Source organism: Pagrus pagrus (assembly GCF_965226575.1).
Source record: "Pagrus pagrus genome assembly, chromosome: 7".
Taxonomy (NCBI): Eukaryota; Metazoa; Chordata; class Actinopteri; order Spariformes; family Sparidae; genus Pagrus; species Pagrus pagrus.
This window is the reverse complement of record NC_140191.1, coordinates 27,044,230-27,060,696: the sequence shown is the minus strand read 5'-3', so window position 1 is coordinate 27,060,696 and position 16,467 is coordinate 27,044,230. Positions and strand designations below refer to the sequence as shown.

The window sequence follows — 16,467 nt, the reverse complement described above, 5'->3', positions numbered from 1 at the left end:
CGGGGGGTAGGAAGAGGTGGGGGTGGGGGGGAGTTAAGGGGGGAGGGAGGCGGGACAAGTCTGTCATCTTCACACTGTAACCTGGAGCAGACCACAAATTAGCTCCTGTGATGGCAAGGTGTGACCGAAATGAAACAAACATACAAAGAAGCAATCTAATTGAATTGGAGTTCAAAGAGGACTCGGGCGCATTTGGCGATGCTAAGGCGCTTTATAGTGCTGGACCTCCGAGCAGTAGCAGGTGCTGCTGAGTGTTCACAGAGCTTTAGCGCCGGCTCAAAGGGAAGTGCTACGCTCTCCAGTGCATTGGTGTACCGTAGCACACCTTCACAGCACTATCACAGAGGGAGAGCCAGTGTTGCCGATGCCATCTCTCTCTCAGATCAAACCACTGCTCTTGGGTGGATGGCTGGGATCAAATATCAAAATGGATAGTTTCAACTGTAGGCAGTGATGCGGGAGAAATTCTGATATGGACACAAGTTCTGCCAGGTCTGATTCGAACATGTTGAGGAATTTTATTAGACGCCATTGGCAGGAGTTTTACTTATTTTTGATGCTGGCACAAGGGTGGCTTAACATATTGTCTCAGATTAGGTATTAAAAAAAGAGCCGTGCACTCCTTGTGGAGAACAGCTTTTAAAGTTTCGGGTTTCGGAATAAGTAGACGATCCTCACCCTTGTTGCAGAAGTACTCCATGTCTTCGCAGCTCATGTTCTCCGTCTCGAACTCGGCGGAGAAGTTCTCCTCCACAGAGAACTCGTCTTTGGCCAAGAGCTCATTCTCCTCGGAGACGCACTCCTCCTCCTCTTCCTCCAGGCCATCCTCCAGAGGACCTGAGGGAACGAACACACACATACACATACACACACACAGACACACAAGGGAGATGTTCAGCAGTTTCATCACATCCTTCAGGCTCTCAGAAAAAAAAAAGAAAACTTCTCTGGTTCTTTGTTTCTTTTGTTGAGATACTACACACGCAGATGTAACTTAAAGTGCAGCACTGTACTGTGTATACGCTCCGTGATTATATAAAATAAGGCCGTGTCAATAAAGAATATTATTGTACCATAATATTTCACAAAGGTCTTTCCATTATAGCTATTGAAAAAGCCCTTTGAGATGGTGCGCTTTCTGAAAAACAAGCTGACACGCAGCCAAGGTGAGCGTTGATTTTAATCCCGCTACCTGCAAAACAAAACCACACACAGACGGAGGGAGAGGAGGGAAAAAAAAAAAAGTTCCATTCCAGACTTTTCATTCAGGCATCAGCATGGGAGGAGGAAAGAAAATACTTTTATTAATTTGTTAGCCTTATCACAGGGTACAATGTTGATTTTCCATTTACATTCCATGCCTCCGGGTAATACACCAGTGCAATCTTAAAGGAGACACTTTTCCGTGTGATTAATGTTTTCCCCCCTCTGTGCAATATTATTTCTTTAAATCTAAATGATTTCAGAGTTTTGCTTGTAGCTGTACATCTCTTTTGGTATTTGCATATTACCATTTTTGCTTCAATCAAGGGCGTTGATGGAATTACTGTACTGCTACCTGAATTGTATTAGTTCTGAAAAACATCTCACCCGGCATTTGAATGTTATTAAGATAATGTGCATCTTTGCACACCTCTCCTTCCAAACCAGAGCATGTCTCCAGTGTCTGCACATGAATTACCATAGCAGAGAAGTGACGGAACACTTCAAGTTTAAGGTTAGTTTATATCTAAAATAACACACTCCAAGCTAAAAAAAAAATCAGCATTGTTGCTATGAAAAAAAAAATCTCCTTTCCAGGCTGTGTTTAAACTGAATAATCATATGCTGCCATCGCTGTCTGCTCGATGTGGATGCTGTCTCCGTTCCTGTCTGTCACACATGAGCTATGTTGCAGCCTCTTGTGCATCATCCTGGAGCTCAAACAGAGTGCACTGATATCCTCTCGACACCTTTCAACGTGTTTGTTCTATTGTAGCAAGAGTGAGCCCCTCAGCTTTAATAAAGCAATAATTTCAGTTCAAAAAGTGGGGCTGATGTGCCTCTCCTGTTTCTCTTTCTTCCTGCACCGAGCCTCATAAAAGACCCCCCCGATGTCCACAAACTGCTTGCTCTTTTCATTAGTCTTATAAATTACTCCTTTGTAGAGGCCTACATCTGCAGGAGCCCCGGACATGAAAAGAATTAGCACACAGATCTCTAATAGACACTGCGGAGGCAGAGTGCTGCTTTTAAATTAGGATACAGTTTTATGATCTTATCTGATGCCTTCTGCTGATTCGCTGAGGAGTGAAGTGAGGCGTGAAGTGACTCGATGAGTCTACCATCGCTTAAGATGATACCGAGAGATAAATATCGCAGTATCAAGGGGAGATTGTATGACTGGCGTTAAAAGCTCCTGCCAAGGCAATTGAAGACAGTGTGAAAGAAAGCGAGGAAATACATTTCTATACACACTCTGTACACATTCCATTACACAGCTGAATAAGAACTGTGTGTACAACTAAACGATTCTTCCTCTGTTGCCGGCAAATACAGCGGCACCATTGCACCATAGAAAATAGACCTACAGTGTTGTGCGATAATAAGGGTAAAGGGAGATTAAAGATAAACTTCATGGTCAATAAGACACAAAGATTAGGTAGATAAGATGAGATAGAATTGAGGTTTAATAGACTCAGAATAAGGGCATCTCACTTCCCCACTCTAACAGATAGTAACTAAATGGAGCATTTTCAAACTGATAGAGATAGCACAGGCCTTAGTGAATATGGAAAAATGAAACACTCCACCCAGTCGGACACATTAAAGGGGGTCTGATGGCTACTTCTTGGGCACCGCGTAGATTACCAAAGTTTGTGTGCATTCTCACATGTTTAGTTTATTATACAGTATTCATTGCATGGAGAGACCTGAAATTATTTCAGAGACAGCAATGATAAGAATAATGACTTTCTAAACGACCAGCACCACACTCCTAACTCATTTTCTGATAGTGGCGTTCCTGCTATATTTAGTTGTGTACTGTTTAAAATCCTGTCACATTCACTGTGTGACCCGCGCTTGTTGGTGCATTTCTATAGGGTCTGCTGACGAATTGGGCCGCAGGAATGTCTGCTGCTTCACCCTCTTATCAAGCCTCCTCTGGAGTTCAGATGGCCAATGACACCGTGGAGAGAGCGTCCGCATTTCACGTGGCCGCGGAGAACAACACGGGGCTGCCTTGAGATGGTGCGCTCATTACAGCAGACACAAGAACACACAGAGGAGGCACTGCTTCTCAAGCTTCACTGGAAATCTTATTGAAATTTATGTGGTGTCTTTCACTTATTGCATCTGTGTTGTCCTTACATTGTGGGTGTCTTTAACTATTTTACTGTATACAAAAGGAAAGTCACCGTTAAATGGCAGCTTTTTGGGAGTTTGAAATACATACCTAAGCTTCCAAAACATCAGTCAGTTATATTCCTCAAACGCAATTTCTGAACAAATCTGTAATTTTCAAAATAACACAAATAATTAAGTGTTGAAGTCTTCAGCCAATCAACATCAACCAAGAAAAATCTAACAAAATGTTTTGATTTCATTGATCAAAATCATGCCGTTTATATAGAAGAAATGCCAAACATTCAATGATTTCACCCTCTCAAATGTCACTTTTAGCAGATTGTCTCGGTTTTATGTCATTTCACGTTGGATATACTTTAGAATCGGACATTTGCTCAGACAAAACATTTACCCCTCGCTTGATGCTCTGTTCCCAACTTGACACCCCAGTAAATAACAAATACATCTGAGCCCATCACAGGATACTTAAAAAATAAGAAACATTAATACAAACATTTCTGTCACACATAAATATTTTTCATCGTCAAAAAAAGATTTGACTCTCAGATTTTTGCTTTTATTCTTGTGAAATTCTGGGTAATTTAACCATTTCAGGCATCTAAAAGTTCTTAACGTGAAACAATCTGTAAAGGAAAAAATCACTCTCTGAATAAATTGCTCTGAAGTCATGTCCTGCAATAAATCATAACCTGCGATGAGTCTGACGAGGGCTTCATTTAAAGCCAAAAAGGTCAGAACGACAATAATGAATTAATAACGACAAATAATCATTAGATGAATTAAGAGAATAATTATTAGTCGCAGTCCTACAATAATCATCTCCACCCGTAAGTCTGACAGCTGTTCTGTTCAGGCTTTCAAGTGCTAATTCCTGAGCTCCACTGACTAGAGAAAGGCTTGGTTTGCTAAAACCATCCCTGCACAAAGACTCGTATCTGCTCAATTTTAAGAGGATGTTTTAGGAAGCTGCACCCTGTCCGAACTTCCTCTCAATCAGGGTCAGTGTCCAGGTATCCCTGCACCCCCACGGCCCTGTCATCCACACCCTCCGCCCTGAACTGTATCATCCGCATTCATCAGACTCTTCCTCTGCCGACTGGAGAGAGAAATCTCAGCCCTGTTCAAACAGTCATGCAGCAGGAGCGGCCAATGCTAATAGAGACATTGGTAGCTGAATGCAGGCTTGATCACAGTGGTTCTTTTGTTCATGGCATGGCCTCTGTCTGATAGGGATCGGCCATGCGGAGTGGAGCTCCGGAGAGGGATATGGTAATGCCCCCACTGAGTCTATAAAATGGGGTGATACTCTGAGACCATATGATGGACAGAGGATTAATGAGTCACAGAGGAAGGGGAGCAGGGAAGAGAGGAGCACAGACAGAGGTGGTGGAATGAGCATATCTTTCAGGAAAACACTCTGTACACGAGTCTGTGCCTCAGTGGACTGAAAGAGAAAATGGAAAAAACACAGATGTGCCAACCTCGCTTCGGAAACTCGCACTTAAAAAAAAGAAGAGCTCTAAACAAATATGTGTGTGTGCAAAAGTGACTGCTAATTTCATGGCATGCTTTTTCAGCCGTCCGCAATGTGGGGAGCTTGTGGCCGGGCTGTGATAGCGATACCTCACATTATCAGCAGGCTCCACAGTGTGATGTGTGGATCACAAACCCAGCCTCCTCTATAGCTCCCTAATTAGAGGTGAGGTAATTGAATCTGACAGAACAAAGCGGCAGATCTCTATAAGCATGGAAATCATTTTTGCTCCCACCTATACAGTTTTTCATCCAAAAGGTCCATTGAAAATGTGTCCAAGCTGGCCTGGGGATAAAACGTAGCACCTGAGACTAAACATGAATGCATAATGCAGCCCTAAAATCCAACAGGGCCATGCAGCTCAACCCCTGCCAACTCCACTCCCTGTGACTGGCCCTTTGTGCCAACACTGATACTGGGCCTTCCTCACTTCCAGGTGAACACACACATACTCCGCAGGACTCTTCAAACTACGGCGTGGGAGGAAATACAGAAATAGAGACTTTGTCTCAAGTCGCAAGTAGCCGTACGCTGTGAGCCAGGTAGGCTTAGATACACATTCATGTGTTTACCTCCACAGCTGGAGGAAAAAATGGATAAATACTGGCTCTCTGACGGAGACACAATTCCGTCTCGTCTTGCACGGAGGGTTGAGAGAGAAGAGAAAGGGAAGGAGGAAAAAGTGGAGAGAGGCGAGGAGAGACTGGGGGCCATACTCTCTCCTCAGCTCTAATGACCTTTGGGAAGCAGAGGGCTCCCTCAGCCTTGGAGGAGACTTAGTGTATATGTTACAGGGCTCAAGCCTCTAATTTAATCCTTGATCACTGTAATGAAATAGATACCATTTACGCTGCTCTTAATAGCTTAATATGCTACAGGAAGCCTCAAAGGACTTTCTCATTTCAAACCTCTTTTTTCATACTGCGTCAATGTTGCAAAGAAAAAGACGAAGCTTTTTTCCAAGTTGTACACTGTGATCAAACTAAATGTGGAGCTAATGCTGTAACACAAGTCAGAAGTAAATTACCATTTTGTATATTGTCTGTGAATGGCTGCTTGTGTGTAAGTGTGTGTGTGTGCTGGGAGGAGCGTGGAACAGCTTCAGTGGAGACTGATGTGTTCTCCGAGCTGCAGTCTGTGACCAAGAATAAGCGATGGTATTGTTTAACTTGATTTTCCGGTTGCTAAGCAATGTAATTCTCGTGATTAGAAATGGCTGCCTTCCTAAATTTGGGCACTTACAATCAACAGTCAACAAACTGCTTGAGAACTCAGCACCGACGAAGAGGAGGGAGGGTGGGTTCATCGGGCGGGGGGGTGGGAGGAGGGTGGAGGGAGGAAGGAGGAAGGAGGGGGGAGTACATGTATTCAAATCATTGCAAAACACACATGTGAACGTACACACTCCTCTGTGAGGCTGCAGCGCTGGAGATGACAAGGCATCCAAATGCGTCTGATGACATCATGCGTTTAGATGGCCCACTGGGTTTACATTACTGTACATTTATGCTTCACGCAGCGAGACTGAGACACACCCATCGGCTGGGGAAAAGTATCAATATCGCTGTCTCTGAACTCCTCATCACAGCTTGTGAAAGTGTTGCCCAGATGCAGAATAATGTTATTTCTCCAAGATTTACTTTTGTTCACATTTCTCTAACACTGCTAACATAAATCTAGCCGAGTATCGTATTCCAATCAGACACGACGTTGGATCCCAGCATGTTTGCGGAGTTGCTAAGTTCTGTGTTGTTGCGCCCAGTGTTTCTGTCTGGACTGTTGAAGGGGAATAACACGCTCTTACTTCTTTATCCAATGAATTTGAATTGGAATGGCATGAAAACATGCTGGCATTTGACTATGCCATTAAAATGCTGGAGGCACCTCTGAGCGTGCCCGAGGGCTTCAGCAGATGCCAGCCAGTTTCTCTGTGGAGTTAGCTGGGTCCTGCTTCACTCTACTGCCTCTACTTGTCTCTCTGGAGTTTACAGAGACACACACACACGTCCAAGTGGACACTGGTACAACGTTTGGTCCATAAAAGTCACAAAGCTTGTCCTCCAACTAATATGGGCTTAGCTAATGCCTCTCTCGCAGGGTAACATTTGCTTTGCAGGGGCAGCGAACAGATTAAAATGCTGTTAAAATGGCCGGGCTGCTGTATTTAAGCATCCTCAAGTCCTTCCTGTTACACTCTTGCTTGTCCTCTAGCTGAATGATTTATTAGTGTCATTCTGTTACTTATAAGGAAATAAAAGTTAACCATGTGCCTGTACACCGCATGTGACAGCTGAAACAAAGCAGGTAAAATATGTGTGGTCTTAATTACTGGTTTATAAGCGAGCTTTTCACTAGAACGTTCACTTTTAATGAAGCCATTGACTGAGGCTCCTCCAGGGAGCTATCATGGTTAAGTGGGGGCATCCATCTTCAGCCATTGGCTCGTCTGCAGACGAGTGGAGGCTCTGTCTACAGCACGCTCACCTCATATTGGCTCACTTTATCTCCACTAAGTAAAGTCGGTTGGAAGGTGCTAACACTGGCAAGAAAATACTTTTCTCCAGCACCTCTGATGAGGCTGAGGGAGTTTTCATCCTGTAGTGGCACCAGGCCCTTCACCGTGTCTTAAGTGCTTAATAAGATGCTGCTGTTTAACCTGAAAAGCAGCGTATTCATAACGATCAGCGGCCCGCGACTGTGTGGGGGCTGGAATAGCAGTATTGTAAATGCTGAAAACTGCCTCTGCAACAATTAGCTTTTAGTGGAGCATCATTTCAAAGAATTTAATGGGGAGCCTTCAGAAAAAGAAAATGATTACTGTATCAAATAATGTAGATAAAACAATATTTTCCCATCAAGGAATTTCTATGAAATGGATATATCTAAGATGTCAATTTCATTCCAGTATTATGAAGGATGGGGGGTTTCCTTTTGCAATAAATTCTTCATTAATTCAATTCTAATTTTCCTCTGGTTCCTATTTCTACTATTGATAGTTCCACTTCTTAATACCTCGGATAAGGGGGAGAAAATCATTGCAATAACCCAGTGGAGACTGCGAGCAGCAGATAGGATCTAAATATTACCAATGCCAAAAGAAGTGTGAAGTCTGATGAACATTTCAAAAGAACAATTCTTTATGGATCAGCTAAATCTTTTCCACTTTTTAATTAAAAGTAAAGAAAATAGAAGTTAATTATCCTGTAAAGATTAGCTGGTGGGCATCTTTCTGTAAATTAGTTCTAATTAAAAGGAAATTGTCAAATGACATTCAAAGCACTGTCCTTTAAAACACAGACCGAGATGGGCTTTTTCTCCCTCCGCCTCCCCCCTCAGCCTCCCTCCTAATTCTTGATCTGGCCATGTGAAGCTTCTTGCTGGAAGATTAGGATTCTGCCAGTGCTTCAGACAGCACACACGCACACGCACACACACACACACACACACACACACACACACACACACACACACACACACACACACTGCGTGCTCCCTGTATAGCAGGCCTCTAGCACACTGTGAAATACTGCTGCATCAATGGGGAGCTAGTGGCTGCTGGAGATAAATACTCCTCATTGATAAATGATTGCACTGATTAGCTGCTTGAAATCAGGCTTGAACTATAATATCAGGCTTCTTATGAAATATCTGGTGTTGGTCACGTGCTCCTCCAATACGGTGTAAACATGCAATTTTATTAAGAACTTAACTGATTTGGTCATAAATTTGTAAAGTTTCACATGCTATTTAATATAGAGGACGGCTCATAACATTGATTACTTGATTAGTTTGTGTGTCCTCATACTAAGGCTGTCAAAAAATACTTTTTTCATCACCACGTGTTTAAAACGATGCAATAGCTTTGAATTAAACCAAAAGTACCAAAGCCATAAGAAAAAAGGAAAAATGTGTTCAGAGACTTTTTCTGTTCCAGCACTGTGTGCAGGTTTCTCATAAAAACAAAACAAACAAAAAAATATCCTGCTTTGTGTGCATAGGACTTTTTTTTTTTTTGCCGTGGTATTAAAAGAGGTACTGAGTATGTTTTTGTGTTTGTTTGTTTTTACACTATATTCTGGTACTGTCAACCTTACTTCATACGTTTACTGCTACACTAGAAATAAAAATCTGTGTCATAACATTGTTATATTTAAAGATATTACACATAAACACAAGATGTTAGTCATGTTATCAGTGTATACAATTAAAATATATATTCTAACATTGTATCTGATAGACTATTATTATGTTTGAGCAATCTCCTGAAATATTTTCTGGATTTACCTTTCTGTAAAAACCTTAGAACCCTAGATGAGTTCTTAAAATGTGTTGCTTTGTCTGACCAAAACCAAACAATCGATTTACTTTAATGTGAGACAAGTAAAGGCAGCATATTCCCTCACATTACAGAAGCTGGAACCAAAGAATGTTTGACATTTTTGCTCGAAAAATGACTTAATAATTTCTGTCAATCAATAAAACGATTAATCGACGAATAATTTCAGCTCCCGTGTCGTCACCAGCCTCCATTATGACTCAAAGCCTAGCCTCTGTGATACTTTCTTGCCACCCAAACAAAAGAACACAGACTTACTGTAAGAACACACAGAACTTAAGCAAACCTCCTCTATCATCACTTCACAAATAAATGATGAATCAGACTGCCTTCTTATGTGCGTACTGTAGCTTTCATCTGATTTCATGTGGATTTCATCATTCATTGTCTACGCTCGGCTGTTGCTCCTCATCCACTCGCACTGTATCAAACCAGATTCCAGCAGTAGAGTCGGACAGCAGAGAGAGGAAAACAGTGCTGAAGCCCCTCCATCTGCTCTGGCTAATGATGATGCTCTCCCTGGCCTGGAGCAGAACTGTGTGAGGGAGATTTACACCCATAATACCCCTGGGGCTGTGGAGCTGCACCGCGCTCCAAAACACCGTCACTCCATCACTTTCTATATGATAGCTGGCAGAGCAGGTAACAATGGACCAGCAACAATGTCTTTTTGTATTACTGACAAGTGCCTTATTTGGTTGACATAACCTGCCTCGGTGTCTGAGGAGTGGCACTAAGCACACAGGAAAATGGATGACAGCTACACCATTGAGACATTGTGCAGTTGTAACAATCACACCAGACTATGTTTTTTTTTTAAAAAAAATACCCAGCAGTGTGTGTGATAGGAGGCAAAGCGAGAACAGCGGTGAGTGAAGGAGAGGTGGCTGTCTTTGCGATGCACTAATTGGAAAGATGGCAGGAGGGGAAATCAGGCATCACAGTGAGCTAAACTGAGCAGAGCTGCCTTTTTCCATTTACTCTATTGTAAAGGTTTATAAGTTGTAATTGCCCTTCAATTTGGGAGCTTTAGACCCACTATAAAGCTCTGTGTGGGACTAGCCTTGACATCTATCTCCTAAAACAAGTGAGTTAAATGGTGAGAGGCAGAAAGAAGGACTACGTGCATGTGTGTGTGTCAGAGAGAGAAAACTGCAGGGGGAGATGTAGAGAGCTCCACTCCTCAGGGATTGAGTGTTCACACACAGTAAATGGAAGTGGCACAGCTCTGACCTTTGAGCCGCAGCATGCGAGTAAAGTGAAGGCGCTGTCAAAATATTGCTTCAGAAATGACAATCCACCTCGCCAGTCCCAAGTCTTGACATGGCAGGCAAGTGGAGAGCCGTAACCTGCTGATCCCGACATTACAAATGAGGGGATTATCATGACAACAAACCGCAGCCCGACACATTGCATACCCTAAAGATATTCTGGCTTTGCCCCTTATTATCAGCAGTGTCCCACACAGATAGCCGGCGATGACACTGAAAAAATCGGAGGGAAGAGGAGTCGATATGTGTCAGAATGCCACAGAAATGTTCAAATCAGGCTTTGCAAAATAACTTATTACTACCAGCATCAACTTTGCTGTTCTGATATTACACCAACAGTTTCAGGACTTGGGATTTGGCACTGGAGCAGCTTTCTTCGCGTCTCCATTTACACCCATGTAATACTCAAGTCCACAGAGAATAACTCAATCGTAAAGAATACCAAAATATCACAAGCAAATTACTAGTGCACTGAGAGGAAAGCTTGGGAGGAACAAAGACAGGCAGCCATAATTATATCTTGGCGTGTATAGCATGTCAATGGGCCACCTTCGTTCTGCGGGGCATTCCCCTGGGCCCCTCAGGCATCAAAATGATGTCCAAATTATTTTGTGCTCTATTGCAGCATGGCACGATTATCATATTTACTGCTGGTGCATTATGACAACATTGATGTTTACACCTGTCTCTGTGAGAAGGCAAGGTTTACACTCTGTAATTTAGCAAATGTACAGTATGCATATGAGCTTGTTGGCAGGGATTTAAATTAGGTCAGAAATGGAATACATCAATAGCAACCCATATGTGCATCTTTCTTTTTCTTTTTTTTCCCTCCCTCCCCTCCCCAGCCTTCTTTGCTCAGAAGCTTGGCGATGAAGCAGCTTGACGACTGCAGAAGTGTGATATGTGCAAATCACATTTGCAGATGAGCTTGAAACTCCCTTTTAATATTCAGATATCAGACATCCTGCACTGAGAAGCCCGCTAAGACGCGATTCGGAGGGAAAAAAGCAAGATCCGCGTCATTAAGGCAATCGTTAGAGGCTCGGTTTACATTTTACATATTTCACAAAAAATGTACAACCAAGTAAAAACATCACCAGTTATCTGCGATAACAATGCAAATTTTTGTCAGAGAGCGCATGAAGATTCTGTCAAAATCCAAAGTCGCTCAGGTCTTTCTTTTCTTTTTTTTTTTCTCTCTGGCTTAACACCCTCAGCTTATTGGCGCTTTGATTTCTTTCATATTTTTTCCCTGAGAAGTCACACGGGCTTGTGGAGTCAAAGACGGTGAAAGGTATGTTTGCCACGAGGCACGGGAACACGTGTCCCCATAGCCTGCCAATAGCTCATCAAACACACAGGCCTGTGGATGGATGCAAGCCCGGCTGGCGTTTAGGATGTCTAAACAGCATCCGCTCTGCCACACAGACCATCGCTGACTCCAGTTTGCTTGCCTCAGTCAGAGCCACAAAGACCAGCCCCCGTTTCCTGACCATTTTCTGCACATAAACGCACGGCGATGACAACACCAACACCACAAGGTTGCATTTTTCTTTTCATATACCTGCTCCTTTGTGGTATACAGTAGTGCTGTGACAATAATTTTGCTGCTTTTACTGGCTCAACTTTTTCATTGGATGACAGAATGTAGCCCCTGCAATTTCCCCCTACCTCCTTCATTTCCCCGTGTCTTAGCCCTCCGCCAAATTTGTCTCTGTGCCATTTTAATTACAGCCAAGGCAATCTTTATGGTGGTATTCTGCGAGAACACCAATCTGCAAAAAAGGTGATAAGTAGACCCGCCACCCAGCTTTGGTATCAGTAATAAACAGACACTTAATTGAATAATTTGACCTAAGAGGCTGATCCTGGGAAGTAGCATGTTGGAAAAATTATTTTGAATATTGAAGACAGTTCAGTGTTTTGCATGACGCCTGCAGTCGGAGAACACACAGTGGATTTGGCTGGTTGCCCGCCAACTCGCCAATGTGGGCCATGGTGAGTCTTTACAGAACAGATAAGTGAGCCTTTGGTATCCTGGAAGCACTCAGATGTGTGTGTGTGTGTGTGTGTGTGTGTGTGTGTGTGTGTGTGTGTGTGTGTGTGTGTTGGAGGGGCTGGGGTGGTGGTAGTGGTGGTGGGGGGGGGGGACACATGTATGCATGAGGCTGTGTGCAGGCGTGTGTGTGCATGTGTCCGATATGTACGAGGAGGGGGGGGAGGGCGAGGAGTGTGAAGTGTGCCCACTCGAGGTCCATCTCCAGCTAGCAGCCACATGGGCACATCCCCCTGCGTTCCCCCTGCCCCAAACACACACACACACACACAAACACACACAGCAGCTTTCTGCAGAGCCTTAGAGACAATGACTCGCAGCCCCTTCCTGTTTAAGGATAGCTGTCAGAGGATGATGGCTTCGATTCAACACTGCAGCAGGTTTGCACAGAGCTCCCTGATAAAACGGAAAAAAGCAAAAGCCTCCACTCTCTCTCCTCTCTCTCTCTGTGTCTCTGTCCTCCTCTCGCTCTCTCCATCACTCTCCCTCTCCCTCCACAGTTCAACACTGATTTGACTGCTAGCATAATTTTGCAGAGGAGACTATTTGCAGATGCAGCAGAGTTATCAATCCGAACAGACACACAATCCGGGTCCAATGTCACTTCTCCTCATTATGTTAATGGTTAATACATGCAAATGAAAACATTCCGGCAATTTGATTTCTTTGAAGATAGTTTGCATATTGTCTTAGCCATAATGATGGTACACTTTCTCCCCAGCTTCGATTTATGCAAGGCTAGTTAGTTCATTTTTATCAGCTCTGAGTTCATTTCTAGGGCTACTGGAATGTGTTTTCCCCTTCCCCTCACTATTTAACTAATTAGGATTCAGGTACCATAAGCAGATTTTTCACGCTATTGGTGTTTTTCTTAATTAAGAAACAAATGAATTCTCCCCAGCAAAATAGATGGAACAACGGGATAGGGTGCCAGGGGCCAGATGCGGCGCTTCTTAATTAGAAGTCACTCCATTGTCTGAGGTTTTTTAATGAAGCTCCAATCTAAATGGATATCAAAAAAGCTTCTAGTGAAGAAAAAAAAAACACACACACACCGGCCATTTAAAATAATAAGGAAATAAAGATAATGAAAGACAAAAGATATGTACTGGCAGCCCCGGCTCACACCTCCAGTTCAGTGCATGCGGTGCTCTCGTCACCTTTGGATGAGCCCTATTAAAACAGCTCGATCCCTCGCTTGCCCCTGCCTGCCTGCAGCCATGTCTAATGTTCTGCCAAGCCAACAGTGAAACACTCTCTTTTCAACTTCTCATCAAAGGTGGAAGTTTCATTACCCCGTGGATGGTTATCAACTAACTATTACTGAAAACTGTTGCAGCTGTCAACTTCCTGTCTTACCTTGAAAAACAGTGTAGGCTAGCCGAATCCAAGCTTATCATATCAGTGTCATTTGTGATAGGCTGATGTTTTGTGCAGGGAAGGCCAACGCAAAATTTCCAATTAGCTGGAACAAATTGTCACCTCAACACAATATGGAAGATAGAAATGTCTGTTTGCAATTAGATTTGAGCACCTGGGATGTATGTACCGTGTTAAACTAAAAAGACAGTACAGATGGAACAAAAGGAAAGTTTTTGTTTTGAAGTTAATTTGCAGGAGGGTTTGTTTTCCCTGTGAAGCCCAATCATCTCGCTGATGCTGCTGTGCCGGTGACTGAAGGCGATAACATCGGGGCTGTTTTTGACTGAAATAAAACCCGTAGCATGCCCATATGTGCTGCCAACCCCATCAGTTCTTCTTCAGACGGCATGGCTTAGGAGCTCCCAGAGGATGGGCCAGTGCCCACTGATACGGGCCCAGCAACCGTCTTGTCCAGGCCAAGTATCCCTGCGCCCAGGGGCTGTGCCATCAATGCCATGACTTGTGCCAGACTGGATCCCACCCAGCAATCCATTTCAAAGGCTTTTTTTTTATGGATCAGGTATGCAGTGTGATTTTCCTTTCCCTTTGTAATGTGCCGTGTCAAAGGCGAGCTAGGCTGACTTTAAAGTCATATACTAGTTTTTTCCGCCTTTCATTTGGGAAGGAGACATAATTGATTTCTGACTTTCCAAATGTCAAGTTGGAAGAGATGAGAAAAAAGAGCAATGTTGTAAAAATCAATCGGCAATATGGACACGTTGATTTGGATGGTATTTAGTGTTTTGGGCTTTTATTTTTAAGTTGTTAATCAATCAAATTCGTCTGTACCGTCTAAAATATTCCCAGGGGAATTTAACTTTTATGGAGATTACCTTACTGAGCAGAATATGTAACAGTGTATTACACTATTTGTTGTTTAAATCAGCCAGAAACACTGAAAGATCATCACTTCTTTATTTACTCATGCTGAATATTTGAGTGAAACACAATTTAGTGATTAAGTTCTCCTGGTTTCTGGAGTGAAAACAGATTTTTTTTTTTTTTCAGAGAAGTAACTTTCTCACTAAAAAGTCACATTTTTTAAACACCTCTATTTATCCACAAATTACCATAATCCTCCGGATGTTCACTCGTGTGCTCCCTCTCGTTTAGAGCATTACTTGTTTATTTATATCTGTGAATGAGATTAGAGGGGAAGATTACTTAGCGCAGACACATGAATAGCGATCAAAGAGTGGAGGATAATGTAAGTCTTTCAGTGATTGCTCAGCTCTTTTCAAATCTACCGGTGGAGTATTAGAACAATACAAGTGGCTGTGCTCCATATAGTGTGACAACAATAATACAAAATCCTCAGGGAGTGAACCGCATGTAAACACTCCAGATCAACACACAGTACACTGGCACAAAGTGTCCTCTAATGCAGCAAAAATTAGCTTTGATCCTGACGAGGCCGCGGCAAAGTAGCAATCAGTTCAGAGGAATGACATCACTTGTCGGACATAAATGTGGTTGGAGGCACGTCTGGCTCTGTATCTGCACAAAGCAATGTGTTTTACAGCCCGCACTGTTTCTAGAAGCTCAGCTGGGGAACATCAGCCTCGAGTAAACAAGCAACATTATGTCCTTCTGATTATTCTAAACAAAAATGTGGACACCAATATGACACTCTCTCATCCAGATGATTTATGAAGAATGCTATGACAGCTGAATTGTCTTTTATTCAGTCTGTCTGTGCTGCACACATTTGGAGGAAGCACCAGTCCGGCCAATTATCGGTGGCATGACAGAGAAACCTGTCACTCGGATATACATGACAAATGAAGAAGGGACGGCGCAGCAAAACACCAACAAATGAATCTTAAAAACGCACACATGCATGCAAGAAATAGCCTACAGCATCAGGCTGCAGTTTTGACAAGCAAACTTTGCAGGGAGAATTTATTTGTAGCTGCAAATGAAGGGACGGATCTTAGGACCAGTTGGCTAATTATTTATCCTGCTGGCTTTATGGCTCTCATTAATTTCCCCCCTCTCTCTCTTTACCTTCCATTGAAAGTCTGAAGTCAACCTGCATCTGGTGCTGATAACGCCGGGGTCTCAGCAGCCTCACAGCCTCCCCTCTAACCCACCCACACACACCTCCACTAGAGAAAGGGAACAGCTTTCATACACACTCACTGGATAATACCATAAGAAATAGCACTCAAATCCACAAAGATGCGCTTGTTGAACCAGGAAAACATACAGTACTGTACATTACAAATATGTTGTTCTGCATCTCTCAGCTAAGTGAGCACTATGGCAGGACTGCCGTATGTTAGAAGGCAAAGGAGAAGGAGAAGCATTGGAAGGATGCATTTGAATCTTTCTGAGTACCGACTGAAATGTTTGCATAACAGACTATCGAAAGTTGGAATTGAATTCCTGGTCAGATTCTCGGTCGAGTGTACCGACTCCTTGATCCGATTTTCCCTTGTTTAAATAATGCTCTTTGCTCATTTTAAACAGTATTTTACACAGGAGGTGCTTTTTT

General features: G+C 43.0%; 1 protein-coding gene across 2 annotated transcripts in view; it reads right to left on the bottom strand.

The window, feature by feature from the left end:
- The window catches only part of zfpm2a (zinc finger protein, FOG family member 2a), a 121,270-nt gene that overhangs the window by 87,778 nt on the left and 17,025 nt on the right, over nt 1-16,467 (bottom strand). For both annotated transcript variants that reach the window (XM_084356258.1, XM_084356257.1), the window contains exon 2: nt 679-837. In XM_084356258.1, coding sequence (XP_084212384.1) covers nt 679-837 — 159 coding nt within the window. The remainder of the gene's footprint in view (nt 1-678; nt 838-16,467) is intronic.